At 37.0% G+C, this 18,711-nt stretch overlaps 1 protein-coding gene across 3 annotated transcripts in view; it reads left to right on the top strand.

The window, feature by feature from the left end:
* NSMAF (neutral sphingomyelinase activation associated factor) overlaps positions 1-18,711 on the top strand; it is a 36,467-nt gene that overhangs the window by 9,617 nt on the left and 8,139 nt on the right. For all 3 annotated transcript variants that reach the window (XR_003257962.1, XM_026092303.1, XM_026092302.1), the window contains exons 8-25: positions 82-134; positions 634-763; positions 1,759-1,830; positions 2,687-2,795; positions 5,361-5,537; positions 6,490-6,569; positions 8,012-8,102; positions 8,197-8,260; positions 8,393-8,444; positions 9,453-9,573; positions 9,847-9,978; positions 11,846-11,888; positions 12,339-12,502; positions 14,035-14,143; positions 15,574-15,632; positions 16,374-16,441; positions 18,056-18,123; positions 18,357-18,480. Coding sequence is in view for 2 of the 3 variants with exons in the window: in XM_026092303.1 (XP_025948088.1) it covers positions 82-134; positions 634-763; positions 1,759-1,830; positions 2,687-2,795; positions 5,361-5,537; positions 6,490-6,569; positions 8,012-8,102; positions 8,197-8,260; positions 8,393-8,444; positions 9,453-9,573; positions 9,847-9,978; positions 11,846-11,888; positions 12,339-12,502; positions 14,035-14,143; positions 15,574-15,632; positions 16,374-16,441; positions 18,056-18,123; positions 18,357-18,480 (1,716 nt within the window). In the remaining variant the exon portion in view is untranslated. The remainder of the gene's footprint in view (positions 1-81; positions 135-633; positions 764-1,758; positions 1,831-2,686; positions 2,796-5,360; positions 5,538-6,489; positions 6,570-8,011; positions 8,103-8,196; positions 8,261-8,392; positions 8,445-9,452; positions 9,574-9,846; positions 9,979-11,845; positions 11,889-12,338; positions 12,503-14,034; positions 14,144-15,573; positions 15,633-16,373; positions 16,442-18,055; positions 18,124-18,356; positions 18,481-18,711) is intronic.

The following is an 18,711-nucleotide window of genomic DNA, read 5'->3' as shown; positions in this document are numbered from 1 at the left end:
GTTAGTAATGAAATGTTTGCATTTGGATCATGAACCATATTAACTATTTTCTCTTCTCTCCCCTCCCCCCCCCCCCCCAAGATAACCGCTATACTGCAGTCACGTTTGGCTAGAACTTCATTTGATAAAAACAGGTATCTTCCTAGTAGCTTTCTACTGGAAAATGAGTTTCAGCTTGAAGGGTTAGTCTATTGTTTCAGTGTTTAATAAGTGCATGTTTGGGACACCGTAAGCTCTCTAATTCAGAGAATTATGATCCATTTTAGAACAGAGAATGGGAAACTCTGTGTTGTGAAGATAAACCTAATACCTTTTTTGTCTCTCTCCAAGTTGTTAAGTTTATCCATGAATTTGTTGTAAATGAGGCATTAGTATATGCCAGAAAAGACTTTGTCAATGTATTTACTGCGCTGAGAATGGTGGAGAATGTAATAACTTTCCTTTCTGAAATGCCTGTTAAAGTACAGGTCTGAACAAACAGCTCTTTGTGCCTAAAATAGTCTCCCTTAGTAAGGTCCCAATCCAGATGTCCCAAGGTAATAAGTTAACCTAATACCTTTCTAAAGGATTTCAGAGAGTGACTTTCATTAAGTTAGATCCAGAGGTAAACTTACTCCCTTTCTTCACTTGTAGATTTCAGAGCATTTCTGAAACGCTGCATATGGAATGCAAGGCAGAAATGGTGACACCCTTGGTGACTAATCCAGGGCACGTATGCGTCACTGATGCAAACTTGTACTTTCAGCCTCTTAATGGATATCCTGTAAGTGTCCAGTGAACAGTCTCATGTAGATGTGTGCACTCTGCTCTCCTAGTGGACAGTTCTCTTTTTCTATATTATTCCTTTTAAATGCACATGGAACACAGCTCCTAAAAGACTCAACTTTCAATTAAGATCAAACCTTTTAGTTTTCTTCTAATTTAGGCGGCTCAACTGCGTTCAGTGTGTCACAATACACTGAGATGTTCTGTGTTTATTGCTTGAAGTTGACCTTTTGCTGAAAAAGCACAGAATGTCTTTTGCTAATTGTCTGTTAATCCAAAAAAAATGCAGAGTAGGTCACCTTTTTTAACGTTTCATTCAAGATAAATTCAAAATCTTACTCCGTGGTGCAGTTCCTACCTGTGAGAGCTTTACGTATGTTTAGTTCATGTCAGAAGATCTTAGCTATGTGCAGAAGAAGGCTTTCTAATTCTTGATTAAATTGACCATTCCTTCCTCTAGAGGAGAAATGAGTGTATATCATGGACTGATTACTGCTTTGAAGCTTTGTTCCAGAAGTGGCAACAAAAATCTCAGCAGACTGCTAATATGTTTAAAAACATGTCTGGACTAGTAAAATCTGATTCACTGCTGAACATGAAAAATTGCCATTCAATTTCTGGCCATAAGATGGCACTATTGGTGAATAGTTTGCCCAGCAGCCCCACGACTTCCTTATTTTAATATCCTATTTTTGACAACTTTTGCATGATTATTGTCATTGGCAGAAGACTGAAGTGGTAGTGCATTATTCGTGATTTTTTTTTTTTTTTGTAAACTGCTTTGTTATTTGGGAAAGAGCCAACTGTAAAATCATCTTTCCTCTTTTAAACTGCTTAAAATCACTTCTACTGCTAAAATGACAGGAGTGGATATTGCTATCATACTGGTGGTATCTCTAGTCTAGAAAAAGTCCGGATTGACTGGAAAGGATTAATATAGAAGAATGTATAGGCTAATATTTCCTTTTGGAATATCTTTATCTTTTCTCACAGAAACCTGTAGTACAGATAACACTGCAAAATGTGCGCCGCATCTATAAAAGAAGACATGGTTTAATGCCACTGGTAAGCTCAATTTATATGTTGCTTCATGCTGTATATGTGTTTTCTTAAACTGACCAGCTGAAATGGTGTGTATCTTTAGGTAAAAATTAGCTGGTTTTTAAGAACTATGGATTAAATACTGAACAGCACTCAAAGATCCAGTCTGGTTTTGAAGTGTTTCAGTTCCCTGTGTTGTCAAAAAGATGAAATGGGAAGCATGAACTGTGTCAAGGATGGAAAGTTTCTTTCATAAGCAGTCATTGTAGAGGAAGGGAGAAGGGAGTACCTCCAGGGGGCAATTCATCCCGCTTATCTCAAACACCTATTTTAGGATAGAATGAATTGTCCTCTCATGGTGCACTTTCTCTCGGAATTGATTCATGGATGGAGCCTGATCACTAGTTTAGACTGACACTAACATGGAGTGATGAGTCCTGCAGTAAGTGACTGAGGGATAAGGCCAGTGCTGCAGTGGAACCTTCAGCTGTGTTCTTTCAGTGATTATACTGAAATTTCAGTCTTGAACAAAAGTTTTGTCTCAAAACATACTTAAACTAAATGGACCTTTAACTGTTTGCTTCACTCCATTCATTTAGGACATAAAATGCATAACCTGTCCTTAAACAATTCAGATGGAGCCAATTTATGGACAGCTATAAAGCTATTTGCTCAGTTGGCTGTAAATTGAGTGCCTTTATGGTTGGGAACAGGGGAGATGAAAAGCAAAATGTTAGACTGTATGTGGGCAAAACTGTTGCCTGGTTTATTAGAGTCTTAAGTTCCAGATATTAGTAACTGGAACATTCTGTAAAAATATGAATATTATAGCTTGTCAGTAATTGCTTTCAATTTATTTCCCCCATCTTTAATTTCGAAGGGACTTGAAGTATTCTGCACAGAAAATGGTCTATGTTCTGACATCTACCTGAAATTCTACAACTATCAAGATCGAGATGAGCTCTATTTCCTTATTGCAACATATATAGGTTTGCAGCATTTTTTATTATTATTAATGTAATCCGCTTGTGAGGGGAAATATTCTAGGTTTTGCTGTCTTGATATGTGGAAAGAATTGGGAGGATAAACAGCTGAAGTTAGCACTATTATAGCAATGTTTGGTAAAAGTAAGCAAAGTTCAGAATGAACACTCCAAAGTTGCATATATTCTGTTTGTATTTGAAGACCTGAACATGAAAGCTGAGATAACACTATTAAAGTGAAACTGATTCTTTTGGTTATGCAACTTTATGTACTGTTCTAAAAAGAATAGTCTCTGTCTTCAAAGCAAGGGGTAAACAAGATCCACTAAGCCAAATCGTGTTTTGCTGAAAGAATGTAAAGACTGGCTTGGGTTTTGTTTTTTGTTGTTGGGGGTGGAGGATAGGGGGGATTTTTTTTTCCTTCTAGTTAATTCTAGCTTAACAGGTAAAAATCATATTGAGAAAATTCCTGTAATGAATGGCTTTCTGGCACACACAAATGTCTGAACTTTCCTCAGTCTTATCAATGTTTAAAAAGCAGCTTTCCAAACAGTTCAGTTCTCATTTCTATTGAATCTTGTATGCATCAGTTCCTGGGAATGATACATGTCTCTTGCAGACTATGAACAGAACCTTTCTAAAAGGCTAGTGTGTATGCTGAAAAAACAAATATTAGCTTTATCCCTCACTTTCTGTAATGCAACTACAACTGAAACATTGGAACTCGTGTTTACTGCCAATATTGAAAGTGTTTATGTAAACTTTATGATTTCTGGTTATTGTATCAGAAATCTAGGGGTTTTATGTAACAAACTTGCCTAAATATCAGTAGACATTTTCCTTGCTTCACCAGAGCTTGGAGTGTCCACTAAGGTCACAAAGAAACAGTCACTTACTCTGAGAATCCTTTTTAATTTTTCAGATTTTTCTTTTGAAAATGAAGTAGATTCTGAAATGATTTTCATTGTACTAAAATACATGCATGCTGTTACCCTATTTCAGACTTTGATTTCTGGATAACTTTTTTTCTGTACTCTTTCAAAGACAAAGTTTCCAGATGCACTGATTGAAGTAAAGCATCCAGTCYTGTGGAGATTTGAGTCCAGTTGTACTTCTCAGAGGTCACTCATTCCTGTCAAAAAATATGCCAAAGGGGATAAGTGGAAGCATTAAGATAGTCTTTTCTCATGGCATCCCATTCCAAAACAGCTCCTTATTCTGTCTTAAGGATTTCTTTTGTTAGTGATTAGAAATTAAAAAAAGGTAAACTCTTTCTCTAAAAGTGATTGTGGTAACCTCAGCAGCTGTTTCTAACAGCAGAAGATTCCCTCTTGGAAGGTGCTGACTTTTTTTTACTTATTTGTAGAATTTCAGGAAGTGAGATGAGGAGAGGGTTGGCGTATGTTTTTTCAGCTTGAACCCACCATATCCTAACCTTAAATCATCTTGTTCTATTTAGTAATTGCAGGGGCAGTCTGTAAGTAACTTGATGTTCCAGAAAAATTCTAGCTCTCTGGCATCTGAAAGAGTTGTAGCCCTCTAAGTGGTGGAGAAGGGTAATTTAAAGAGCTTGTACCCTTTAACTAGGATAAAAAGCAGCCCGTAACACACATGCAGTAAGTGTGCTGTATAATGCTTTGAGAAGCATAATACACAGAATGTAGTTTCACAGTGATTACTTGATGAGGAGGTTGACTGGAGGGGCTCCTGTCACCTTGACGTGGTTGCACTCCTTCAGTTTTGCTGTTTCAAGCATTTGGCAAGGTGCTCACTGGATCATTTCCTTAAATGGCTTAAAGAAAAACGTAAAACAAATGACTCATTTCTTATGATATACCTGCAACCCATACGACAGACTAAGAAGACGAAGAAACATCTCTAATTTCATCTTAAAATGGAGAAATAGCATGAAATCAATATGCTCACATCAGTTTATCCTCCACCAGTATATCTGCATATTGTAACTATTGATTATAGAATAGTGCAGTTTTGAATTTCTTGACTGCCTGCCTCGTGTTTCAGACAGAAGATCTTTGTGCATAGTTCTTCCTTTCTTGTGTGGTGGACAAGTTTTGTCTTCTAGTCTGTTTTAGTGGTTCTGAAATTGCATCTCATTTACATTTATGCATGGCTCTCTTTCACAAGCAGTTGTCAATGGGCATCCTTAGTTGTCCACTAGGAAAGTACATTTAACTGTTTTCTTGTCTCTTAGCAGAATTGCTTCTCGAACTTTGAAATCTTAAAGGTTGCCTTGCCTGATTGCCAAGCAAGGTTCATGGTTCATCGTCTGCAAATGTTTTTTTCATAACAGTTCAGGTTCTTTCCCATCCATTGCTTTCAAGTTCAGTTTCAACACTTTCTAGGTGATTTTGCTGTAGAATGCACTGTTTAAGTAGGTCTTCTAAAATGTATAGAGTGTAGCAGCCAGTAAGCATAAAGTTACTACTTAATTTTAACTTTTTCTTTTAAACAGCTGTGCTCTTAATTATTTTATAGTGCCTTGCATAGTGTTAGTTGCACTGTAATTTGGGGGGAGGACCCCAAAAGCTTTAATGTTTTGCTTTATTTTAGAAAACCATATTACAGAGCATACAGCTGAAAGTTATATGTTACAATGGCAGCGAGGGCATATTTCAAACTACCAGTATCTCCTTCATCTCAACAATCTGGCTGATAGGAGCTGCAACGATCTCTCACAGTATCCTGTATTTCCCTGGATCATAGCAGACTACTCCAGTTCAGTACTAGGTATGTGTGTGCAAAAGACGTGTTAATGCATCGTGTGCAGCCTGAAACACCGTGAGTTACAGGTGGGTTTGCTGCATGCACTACATCAACATGCACCTGGGGTTAGTGAACTGGATGTTATTTTGTGCGCGTAGCCTTACTCTGGAGTTTAGTGGACAGAATACATCACCCTTCTTTCCTTTTTTTTTTTTTTTTGTGTGTGTGTGTGTGAAAAGTAAAATACTTAAGAGTATTTAACATCTATTTAGACACCTTGAAAAATCAGCGGTATAGGGCATTCAAAGATTTTCTGTGGTTCAGGTAAATTCAAAAGATTCTAATAAATTGTAATAAATCCAAAAGAATAAGTAAACTAGCTTTTTATGGAACAAGCTAGATGCGTGTGTAGAATTCATGTGTTCTAGCCTGAGGTAGCTTTTACAATTTTTAATATTGCAAGTTGAAACAAAGAGGCTAAGTGCCAAGATTTGTGCCTAGATAGGCCTCTTGGTGAAGGGTCTCTGTGCAGTTTGTTCTTTCAGGGATGTGTCCCTCAACAAGGAGGAGAATGAGAGTAGGGGAATCTCACGGTGTTCATCAGCACCTGCTCAAGCACTCCAGTATGGTTGTTTGATGGGACTTAGCTGTAGCATGACAAAATAGTTAATGAGTAGAAGGAAGGCAATACCAATTGCTTGTGCCTCAGGTGGCAGGGTTCATACTGACTAGGAGYTGTTAGCTGCAATAGCTGTCAAGTCTACCTAACTGCTAACTCTGAAGCAAGAGGTTTGGCAGTAAATCTATGAGGAAGGAAGGACATGAGTAGCCATTTAGAGTAAGGCTTTTATTCTTTTACAGTGAGGAAGAGAATCCTGTCTAGTAGGAGCAATGCATAGAGTCCAACTTTTCTTTGGTGTGGGGGGTTTGTGTGGTGTGTGGGTTTTTTGATTGTTTTTTTTTGTTTGTTTTTTAGATCTGACAAAGCCTGAAACATTCCGTGACCTTAGTAAACCAATTGGTGCCCTGAATAAGGAAAGACTGGATAGATTATTGGTATGTATGGGTTGGATTTTGTATACTGCTTATTATGGGCTGTTATGTATATTGGCAATAAAAGGAGCTCTATTGAGCAACCTTTGCGAATTATGCAGATATCTAAAACAAACTCTAAACCTTGTCAGAAACAAGCTTACCTATAAAATTATCACACTTACTTTCACCCTGATTTCATCAATACTGATTTTGTCAGCACTAACTTAAAATCATATTTGAATCTGCTTCATCTCTCTCACTGCTGTTTTATTTTTATAGTCTTAAAATTTTTTGTTATTTTTAAAATCAAATCCCGAAAGCATTTAACTATTGTAACTGCATTTGTATGGCCAGCCTTGAGATATGGTGAAGATATTTGGAAGTATAAAACTTTAAGACCAGTGGATTCAAATGCATAAAGTAAAATAGGTATATGAATTAAATAAGATAAATTAGTAGAAATCTTAAGTCTTTCCACTTAAGAAAAATGCTGAATTTGAGGGAAGACATTTCAAAAGGAGGGAATATGGCAATCAGAGCACCCACTTGAAATTTTCCCATGCAGATAATGGTGCACAAACTTTTTCCAGTTCTCAAAATAGGCAGGCTTTCTTTTCATAACTGGTCTAATACATGGTTGCAGAGTTAGATCTTCAGCTTCTTTGGCTTTTAATTCTTTGTATAAATTTGCTGTCTCCTACTGGTAAGCTAATTATTCCAAAATCACTTACAGAACAAAAATATATTCCATGTTTGGAAACCATCATTAGTTCTTAATGAAGCATTGGAAAAGAAAATATTGCCAGACTAATTGCATTTTATTGGCAAAAAATGATGAAATACTTTAAAACCATAAAGGTTCTTAAGGTTGTGGACATGACCGATAGATATTACCTTTTTAATAACAGCAAATGAAGATTTCTTTCTAAGATATGTTTCCTCAATCTGCTAGCTGCCTCATATTTACTTCAGTAATACTCGTTTTATTTTAAATGTGCTAACTTTTTTGATAATGTATAGGAGCTTAAGACAGGCAGGAATCTCCAGGTTGAGTTCAGTCATAGACAATTGAAAGGGTTATATATGTTTTTATACAAACTTGGGAAAGACCAAAAGGGATTCTTTCTTCCCACTACTCTGATGTTAATCATTGCAGTCGTGTGTGTGTGTGTGTTGGGGGAGAAACCCTGAAACTTTAACTGTGTCCCCCATCTTTCCTACTCCCCCAAGCCTAAGTTCTTGTGTTTATAGAACTGATAATTCTGGAAGATATAACAACAATTTTGCTTTATTGGCTTACTGTTCTGATTAAAGCTGCGTGGTTATTAGTATCTCTAATGTGTTTTATCTAACAAAAAAAGGGATTTAGTCCTCATCTGTGTCTTTCTTAAAAGACTGTATGTGTGTTTAATATTGAAGGAAAGCAGGAGCTCTTACTTTAATTTTTGTTTTTGTTGTTTTAGACACGTTATCGGGAAATGCCTGACCCTAAATTCATGTATGGGAGCCACTATTCATCTCCGGGTTATGTTTTGTTTTATCTTGTTAGAGTTGGTAAGATACTTGTTGCATGCTGTCTGAGCAGACAGCTATCTCCAGGAGTGGAGAAGGTTTGATGCAAGCTGATGACTTTTTTCTTTCTCCCTAGCACCAGAGTACATGCTCTGTCTGCAGAATGGAAAATTTGATCATGCTGACAGAATGTTCAACAGGTTTGTTTACATTTTGCCTATAACTAGATTGTTCTTTCCCCTATTGAAGTTTTTGTTTTGAAATATGCATCAAGGGGGTGCAAAGTCTTAAAGTATTTTTTAACTAATGTGTGACTGGTATGTGTTATCCAGTCTTGCAGAAACCTGGAAAAACTGTTTGGATGGTGCAACAGATTTCAAAGAGGTAAATGGCCGGAACACGGTTCAAGTTATTCTTGGTGTCCATGCCGAGCTTTCTCTTCTCAAATGTCTCCTGTGGGTGTTTTATTTTTCTTTTTCTTCCTCTGTTGGCTGAATTTTATGAAGTTTATATGGTTTTGCATTTCTTCCTTCTCTGTATTTGCATGATTTCCTTTCTGTCTTTGCTTTCCATCTTTTTGTTTAACAGGAATGTCACTGTGAATGTGTTATTGGAATAAATGGGAATTACCAGAATGGATTAAGGGGAAGAACGTGCAACTTTATATATCAAGTTCATCTCCTGGAATCTCTTTAGGATTTGCCTCATTATAACAATACATCTAGAGAGGTTAAGATACAGGATTTCTATCTTGGTTTTTGAGCTTTATAGAAACAGTAAATTTTAGGTACTTCTGGAATGCTTTGAGAAGGATTAACTGTTAAATAGCGGGTGCTATTAAATTATGTTTCCTTTTGATAAAGGAGTTTGTGTGTGTGCGTGTGTTTAATACTATAATCAAGTTCTTAATGGTGGAATTAGGAGTAGTTAACTACGATGCTCTTAAACAACTGACTTAACCTGTGAGGCTTTTGTCATCGGTCTACTTATTTTTTCTAGAGTTTTGGCTTGAGTCTTACTTGATTCTTAAAAATGAGAAAGTAGCTCAGAAAGTAGCAGAGTTCTGAAGATGAGCTTAGGTATTGTGGATTCATCTATCATATCTTACATTTTTAGAAATATTTATGCCACTCAACTATAGACACTGAATTTAGCTCTCTGAATTGTCTTGTTGGTAATCAAGAGGCCTAGTACTAGTTGGAAGGGTAACGGGAGGAAGTTTCCGATACCCCTCTCTGCTRACAGAGGGGAAAGCCTGGAGAAGTTAGATTAAGCCATAAGGTTGACTAGTGTGAGCATCCACCACTTTCACTTTTTACTGACTGTATGGTACTTAAAACAATCAAAGCCAACCTAATCTCAAAACTTTTCTTTTCTTTTTTCTTCTTTAAGCTGATTCCAGAATTTTATGAAAATGATTCTAGTTTTCTAATAAACAGTTTGAAGTTGGACTTGGGAAAAAGACAGGGTGGAAAGACTGTTGAAGATGTAGAACTCCCCCCTTGGGCATCAGGTGAGAACATTCATTCATACAAATAGCTTGACTGTCCTCACTGTTCCATTCCTAGGATGATTCTTCTTTTCCCCCTAATGCTCATTCTGTTTTCCTTTGAAGGAATTTTTACTCCTAAACATTGTGATCATTGATAGTTGCATTTAATTTTCATAACAAATCAAAGGCTTGTGGGTGTGGTGTGACATTTTTATTTGTTAGTTTTGAGTAGCAACAGAGATGCATACCAGTACTGAAAGGGGATATCTTCCCCTCTAATCTTTCTCTTGCCAGGTCCTGATGACTTTCTTCAGAAGAGCCAAGAGGCTTTAGAAAGTCAGTATGTATCAGAACATCTCCATGAATGGATCGACATAATATTTGGCTACAAGCAGAAAGGAAGCGAAGCAATTGCAGCTCACAATGGTAAATACACACTTTAAAGTATGGCTTCTTTTGCTATTTCTGTAATTAGGCRGGTATGGGTAACTAATAGCGTAACCTAATGCCTGCTTTGTTTCAAGCATTCATGACTATGCTTTGAATGCCTGATTCTTAAAGGAGATACTCTCTTCATCACTGGAAATAGTGACTAATCTAGTAAAGTGTGTTACCTTTATGGTGATTTACATCTGTGTAGATGTACTTAAAATGGTAAGGAAAAAGAAGATTGCTCAGCATTGTCATTGTTTGTTCACACAGCTCGGTGTGAATATAACATGAAATAAGAGTTTCCCTATTACAAATGACAGTCTGGAGGAGTCTCCATGTACACATGCATTTCACACTTCTACACTGTAATTGCAGTGTAAGAATTTTGATTTTTTTTTTTTTTCTCCTGAGAGAATGGGCAAGGAAAATAATAGGCTACCACTTGTTAAGATTGGGAATGAGGGAAAAAGTATGCAGGTGACTGGGTCTGTCCTGTGCCAAAGCATCTGCAGTAGTGTGTATAAATTTTACCCTACATATGGAAAGTTTTATTGTTTGCAGTCTTGTTCTGAGTGTGTATGTAGCTGTTGCAAWTGCTTACAAAAGAGGATGCTACCCTGTGATTGCTATCTCGGTGTGTTTTATTTCTCTAGACCTAATAAAAATACCAATGTTGAATTCATTCAGTAGTCTGACATTTAGTTTGAATATCTTACTATCTTATGAGGAAACATCCCCTTTCTAAAGGAAGTTTAGAAGATCAGATTTAAGAGGTGAAGAAATTTTCTTTATTCCAGAAGGTCCCAATCCTTTTAAAGGCTGCAAGCTCAGACAATGTGAGATAGTGATTGGAAAACAAAGCTTATACTTAGCAAGATGGAATAAGCTTTTTTTTTTTAAAAAAAAAAAAAGAGAGAGAGAGAAAATCTACTTACAACAGCTGGGAGGGAGGGAACGAGTAACTCTTTATTTTGGTAGTTAGTACTTTTAATTTCGAAGGTGTGACAGCATGATGCTTTCTTTAATGCTCCCCCACATATTGTCTTTTAAGTTAGGATTAGCTATATTTTAGGTTTGCAAGAACTGGTTACAATATGATTGGATACCATGTCAGTCACAATGTGGCAGAGACTTGTGATAAGGCAAGTTGGCACTGAATTACAGTATCTATGTTTTGTTTCGCAAAGTGAGAGTACTTTTTAAGCACATTTGGCTTCTTGTACTGAAATGTGGATTTTTGTTAGTATAATGACCTGCAAACACTTCTGAGTAGATGAGAGGAACAGAAAGGATCTTAGCATGAATGTAGTTATGTCAAAAGGCAAAATAGATGTTCTTGTGACAACGCCTCAAAGTAATTCCCTGTGTTTGTGGCCATTATCCTCCTAGCAAAACAGCTATGAATGCAGCAGCTTTTTAATTAGATAAAATGAACAAGTGATTGGGTAGAACTTTATGAACACTTTTGCTACCTGTTGTTAGCTATCCAGAGAATAAGACACTGAGATTTGACACTCATGCAGTATCAGTGTCTCTTTTGACAAAACCTGACAGAGATCTGATTATGCAACCGTGCTTTTCTTGGTATATAATGAGGCTTAAATAAGCCATCCATCCTTTATGGAAGTACTGACTTATTCTGAAACTTTCACTGGGTCTTTTAGAAATCATAAACTTCCCTTAAAGTAGGAAGCCCAAGATTAAAACACAAGGTCTCAAATTATCTTGCCTGCTGAAAGGACTTAGCTGCATAAGCATAACCTAGTTGAGTAATAATACAACATGTTTACAGTAGGTATGTAAGCCAAAGAAAATAAGCCTTGTGTATCTACATTGTACAAATGAATTTATTTTTTTCCAGTGTTTCACCCATTAACTTACGAAGGAGGAGTGGATTTAAACAGGTAATTAAAAACAAATCAGAATATTTTGGTTAAAGCAGTCAGCTAAATTTATCAGTATCTCTCCAGGTTCCCTGCTGTCTCCGAGTGCTCTATATATGAATTGTGTAGATGTTACATTTTATATTCCACAGTATGCTATCAACCAGTATCAGGTTGTCAGTTTTAACATTTTGAAAGACTGTTGCTTGAMCACTTCTTCAGTCTTATTTGTGTGAAATTGTTTCATTATTATGTTTTAATTGAAGAGCATACTGTCACTGTACATAAAATTATGGAGCTGTCATATGAACACCTGTCTCATCTGTGACAAATCAGTTCATTTTCAATAGCACTATAGTGCTGTAGTAACTGCACATGCAGGCCCATGCTTTCAGGAAAATAATTATTGCCTTAATTAAATGTCTTTTTTTTTTTTTCCTCTCTTTTTCTCTCACTCTTCTCCCCTTTAAGTATTATGGACCCCAATGAAAAAGTAGCTCTGCTGACACAAATCTTGGAGTTTGGACAGACGCCAAAACAGCTGTTTACAATTCCTCATCCCCGAAGGATAATACCTAAGCTTAAAAGCTTGTCTCGAGCATCTAGTCACAGTGTTTCCATAGCTGAATCTCCAGGTAAATGTATAGCATGTAAACTGATAATACAACTGATACGTTGTTTTGAGAAGTTCTGTGTCTTTTTTCCATGGGATCTCATTATGTAACTCTTGGCCACTTTCCCTGTAAGCCAGTTCAAGATAAATACATGAACCAACTGTTAAAGAAAAACTGGCAAGGCTAGTTTTAAATTTGAAAATATAGGCATTGTCCTGAGCTCTGCTTCTGCATTTTGCCTTATAAGGCTGCTCCAGCAGTCTTCACTGGCATTGTTCAACCTCTGTTTTTGAAATTGTGGGAGGGCATCTTCCCTAGGCATTTCCCGCCACCTCAGAGTCAAACTGAGATGATAGTATCTTGAATGACTTTCTCTGCAGCTACTCCAAATGGTGGGTTTTTTTAAAAAGGAAAAAAAAAAAGGTTTAAAATTTTCAGGTTTTGAACAGGATTGTCTTTGGGCCTGTCAATTGGCCTGGTCTAAATGAACCCTAAGAAATTAATTTAAGCATGAATGCTTTTTTCTCTTCAGTGGCTTCTGAATGAAAATCTAAGAAGTCACTTTGCTTTCAATACGTAGTATAGGGACAGAGTTGAACTGCCTCCAAAACAAGAAGCGGATGTTTGATGCCAACACAGGCTTCTGTTGGAAATGTAACATAGTTCCTGTGTTGACTGTTTTTTTCTGAAATGAAGATGCTATGGTCCTTATCATATGAATAGTAACTTACTATAAACTGGACTGAAGCTTCAGCCCAGGTATCATGTGGAAAGATGATTCCCCCCTATGCCCAGTAGATTGTCCTCGATTCACTTACCTTTTGATGGCATTTGATTTTCAAGTAGAGAAGTGAAGGCAGGCACTATTTAGCATGGCAGCCTGTAGCATCCAAATGGCATGTTTAGCTTTGAAAGTTGTATGTGGTGTTAATAATGTTAATACATTAGTATGCTGTAGTAGTAGTACACTGCCCACTTAAGTCATTAATTCACAGATCAGCAATTCCTGTTGGGTTTTATGTTTTTATAGCAGTTGACATATAATTGGCTCAGTTAATTTCATTGCCTCCTTATCCCTTAAATTTTAAAATGCTGTAGTGAAACAAAGTTGTGACAGTCATAATGAGATAAAATAAACTAATAAAAGCATGTGCTATTTTGTAACAGTAGGTGGCTTTCCTGTTACTTGTCTATTCAGAAAGCTTTTGACATCTCTATGGAATACCAAGGCATCTCTATGGAAAAGTGTTTTTCCATTTTGGAAATGTATTCTGTGAAGTCTTCAGTTTAAAAACCCTGTTTTTCAGAGAAAAATCATGGGTTTGACTGTGTAAACCTATGTATTCTGGAAGAGATTTGGAAAAAAGACAATAATAAGATGACTAAATACAGTAACCAAGAACCTGAAAGGAGTCTTTTCTAATTCCTGAAGTTCTACATGACTATTTCTGTACTTTTATATTTGTATTTGCAATTTCAACTATCTAATTATTTGAAATTGATCTTTTTATTTTCTATTTCTGATGAAACTTTATTGTGGCATTTTATTGTAGTTTCTCCAAATGAAGAATCATTTGAAGACTTAACAGAAGAAAGCATAATGCTTGCTTGGAACAATATTGCCAAACTAAAATTACATGAACAATGTAAAATTCATAAAGAGTAAGTACTACTTTTTCTTTTGTGGTGTATTATTCACAGTCAAAATTGTTCCACTTAATTTGGGGGCAGGGGGATGTGTAGGGTTGGGAGGAAATCTTTGTGTCAATCTGAATAATGGTAAATACTTTTCTTTGTGAGACTACTTGGTTGATTTGGCTACACAAGACGAGTTTTTGAGGGATTAGCAGTCCAGAAGAGCTATTTATCAGCTTGGTTTTAGTCCTTATACAGGCCTAGAGTTATGTTCATTAACATTTTAGTACCTAAAGCAGATATTGATTGCCATTCTCTAAAACTGTTATAGCGGCAGCTAAACAAAGATACAGAGATACAGATACAGACACATTTTTAAACTTCAGGAATCACCTAAATTTTTTCCCCTCCCCCCATTCTATTTGATTTGAAAACTTAAGACACTTAAAGTTCAAGTTCTGCATACCTAGGCCTGTTCCTGTATGAGCAGTTTGTCAGTCTCCAGCTATAGGTTATCTGGGAATCCACATACTCAACTACTGTTCTGATGGATTCCTAGGGTGTCCTGAACCAGCAGGGGCGTTTCCAGGGGAACTTTAAAAATAGGTAGTAATGGTCAACAGCAGCCTCTTCTTAAAGAGTAGATTTTCCTTTGGACCTGTCCCTTGTCCTGGTGGCTGGAGTAGATGTAGGATTTCTTGCTACTTTGAGTGCAACTGCTGCCTTAGTGACTGTAAGCTAATCTAGAAAGGAGACATTCTCTTCCTCTTGTCCAGAAAACAAGGCAATATTTGTGGTGAGAAAGGGCCCCTGTTTCCAGGCTGGTAGGGTTAGGGAAATCCTGATCACATGGGGAGACTTGGATTTCATCTTCTGGGGTGTTTTTTGGTTTGTTTGTTTGTTTTTGTTTTTGTCCAAGGCAGAATAAAACAGAAGTAGTTCTGGATAACAACATATCAGCTGTACGTAGTGCTTTATACTTCCTAATGACTAACCCCCTGCTCTAAACTAGTTGATGGGTACATTTTTAGAGTATAAAGACTCTGACAGCGCCCAGCTCGGGGAGAAGAACTGTGCAAATTCTGATTCCTGACTTCTGTGGTATTCAGTATCTGCTTGGAGGCAGGTTTCTGACTCTTACTGTAGTTTATCCCAAACTGGGAAGATTGGACATGAATCTATTTATTCTTTGGCATAGGTATGTCCTTTCTGATGAGGATGAAATACTGGCAGAACGATACGGGGAGCTTGTATTGGTGTTTCACGTACTGTACCAAGATGTATTTTCTGTCTCCAGGCGTATAACAAGCTGCTATAGTGCTTTTAATCTCCTTGAATATCTAACTCTCACAGAGCTCAAATAACAAATTTCAGCTATCACAAGTAGTCAATTTACATTATCATGGTTAAATTTCAAACCCTATGAAATCACCTATAAGCTTACTTGTATTATACAGGGCAATAACTGGAATAGCAGTCACTTGCAATGGGTCTTCTGTTTTCACTACATCCCAAGGTGAGTATTATTGCAGAGGTATTTACTGGATCCTGCAGTGCAAATGCTTCAGTAATAGGTTATAATGCCTAATAATGTTTTGTGAACAAAATACCGTGATACTTTCAAAAGTAGTTTAGATTGAATCCCTGAGTATCTTCACTGAGAGCAAAATGAAGGCAGCCTTAAATGGGATTTTTGAAGAATCATTCAGGTCTGTGAAAGAGGTGGCCCTAGTCTTCTACCAAATGCAAGACTCGTCTTTGCTTCCTACTCAGTTCTTTAACTGTTTGAGAGAGAGAATTTTCAGTATTCACATATAAAGGCTCCTTCTGTCTGACTCTTGGACTTGCAGCTTTGCAAGTCACCTATTCTATGTGTTTTACTTAGTTAATTCCTGTGTCCTGTGAGTAAACTTAGTTTTTTAGTGTGCGGATTTATTTATTTATTTTAGATCACTCTGAATCAAGGATTTCAATACTGTCTGCATCTAGAGTTGGGAGGGTGGTAATTTCTCCCTTGTGATACTAGAGCTCTCATTTTGAATTTAGTGGGCCTGGGAGTCCATGTGTAGCTGATGCAAGGCAGGCTAGTTCCAGGTCTGACTTGCAAGCTTTATAAGAGTTTCACAAGGATTATGAGAAACCCTTACCTGCTTTTTATAGTTAAATATTTTGAATATTCAAACTGGAGCAAAGTTACTAGCTTCTATAATGTAAAACAGTCGTTTTATCTTTTGTCAATTTTGTCCATTATTCTTAGATTCAACTTTGAAGATGTTTTCCAGAGAATCAAAAACACTCCAAAGAAGTGTGTCCTTTTCAAACATGGTGAGTCACTGTCAAAATAAAAATGAGATCATTAGGAATATTCTGAAAGCTACCCACATAAATGGGTCTTAGCATGCATTGATATCTTTTTTTCTTCCCTTGCCTATTCAGTTGTTTTCTGTGTGAATAATTTACCAGAGTGAATTGAGACTGTCATGCCACTAGTGAGATAGAGCACATCCTGGGAACACAGAGGGGGATCATTAAGTGGCTGCATTTTTACTTCTTTGCTAGCTCTATTCTGAATTGCGCTGCTATCTAGGGAGTGCCTTGTAGTAGTCAAAAATAGTCTGGCACGTGCGGAGGGGGTCTTCCTAAACAATCTTGAACAGTCATTAGGCCCAGAATTACAAAGTTTAAATTCCCCTCTGGTGCTCATGCCCAGCACTGCCCTACTGGTCCCAAGTTTTTGAAGGCTGCAAGTAGATCAGTAGGGARAGACCAAGCACAGGGCCTGGAATTTATACTGTGTGAGTTGGGCCATCCTCTTTTGATGAACAGCGATCTCAGCAACTTTGGAATAACATTTTTCTTCTGCTTCTAAACCAGAACTTGGAAAGGTATTCTATATTTTATTTTCTGTGCTCAAGTGCTGTGGCCTAACCTGGCTATTAAAGATCCACTTGCAACTGTCCTGTTGTGACACTTTTATTGAGGTGATATCCTAGGGTGCATCAGTCTCCCTCTCTACCCTCATACCCAGAAAAGGGAAATGCCAGATGTTGCCCAGCTAGAAGCCATAGTCTGCCATAGCACATTCCCAAATAAGTTGCAGGAGCAAGACCTGAGCATGCCATGGCACACATGCTAGCAGGTGAATCTAGATACAGCAATCCTAATGCTTTAGCCAAGGCAAACTTAGGAATTTCACTTCCTGACACTGTAAAAAAGATCAACTTCTCTGAACCCGGCCAAAAGTCAGTTTCTTATGAGTGAGCCTTGTGTACTTTTGTTTCTTCTAGTTTTAGTGTTGATCTGTTCCAGCAATACTGGAAACACTAGTCTCTTTACTCTCCAACTGCTTACTATTTTTTAAAACAGACCTATAACATGAACAGTAACGATACAAGTAGAAGCATTGGGCTGACTTTTTCCTTGATGCTTCCAGTGATGGTGATGTAACAATGCAGTTGTATGTAAAGAATCTTTCTTGTTAGGAATGATAGAAATTAGATAATTACATTTGTTTAAAAGAGCTGAGCTGTTATGGAGCACAAACATCAGAGGAAACCTTTATTTTTAGTTAGTTAGCTGTTTGCATCTAGAATTGACAGTAGCTGGCAAGATAGAGAAGTGACCCAGTTTCTCCTGAGTGAGGAATAACACACCATATCCTTATCTACCAKCATTTTGAAACAGGAGATCCATCATAGTTCTGCATGCATTTCTGAACATTAGTGCTAACTTTGTACTACTAAGGATTCCGTATTTTTGCTTTACAGCATGTTCAGTATCCAACCTATCAGGTTTTTCTTAAGTAATGTTCATATGACACCAGGATTTTGTTAGTGTAAAAGATTAAATGCTTCTTGTTCTCCAAAAGCATGTTAATATACTTTTAGTTGATTTGTGGTTAGAAACTGAACACTGTTTTTTTTTCCTTTTTTCTTACAGGCTTTGTCATCTTGTTTAATCTTACCAGGAGATACCACTGTCATATGTTCTTCATGGGACAATCATATGTGTGTATTTACATCCTGCTGACTTTACTGAATTACATTGAGTGGCTTGGTAATTATGTTAAGGTTCTAGATAATGGCACAGAAGTTCACCGTTTATAAGCAGTGACTATATTTCTATGTTTTAATAGATTCCTGTTTAGAAATCGTAGAAGCAGAGTTATTTTAATTTAGTTTACAGCAAACTGTTCAAGTTTTCTGAAGAAGTAACGCTTTTATAATGCTCTTCCTGTTAGATATTTTTATTCAATTGCATTTGGGAGACAGCAAGACATCTTAATGGGACATGATGATGCAGTCAGTAAGGTCTGTTGGCGTGATGAGCGTTTATATTCTGCATCTTGGGATTCCACTGTGAAGGTTTGTACATCAGCTACTTCAGTAGCTAGCACTTTAATATTCAGCCAGACAAATGTTTTGGAGTGACTGTACCTGCTCTGTATTAGAAGCAAATAAGCCAGTATTACAATAAATTTAATCTTCATTAGCTTTATGTCAACTCTGTTCCAAAGCTGAAGTGCTACTTTAAAGAAATTTTATTCACTCTAACTTACTCCAAATGTGCTCTCTTTGGGCCAACTGTTTAAGTGT

Source organism: Apteryx rowi, unplaced genomic scaffold (assembly GCF_003343035.1).
Source record: "Apteryx rowi isolate R43461 unplaced genomic scaffold, aptRow1 scaffold_96, whole genome shotgun sequence".
Lineage (NCBI taxonomy): Eukaryota > Metazoa > Chordata > Aves > Apterygiformes > Apterygidae > Apteryx > Apteryx rowi.
This window is presented reverse-complemented; position numbering and strand designations above follow the sequence as displayed.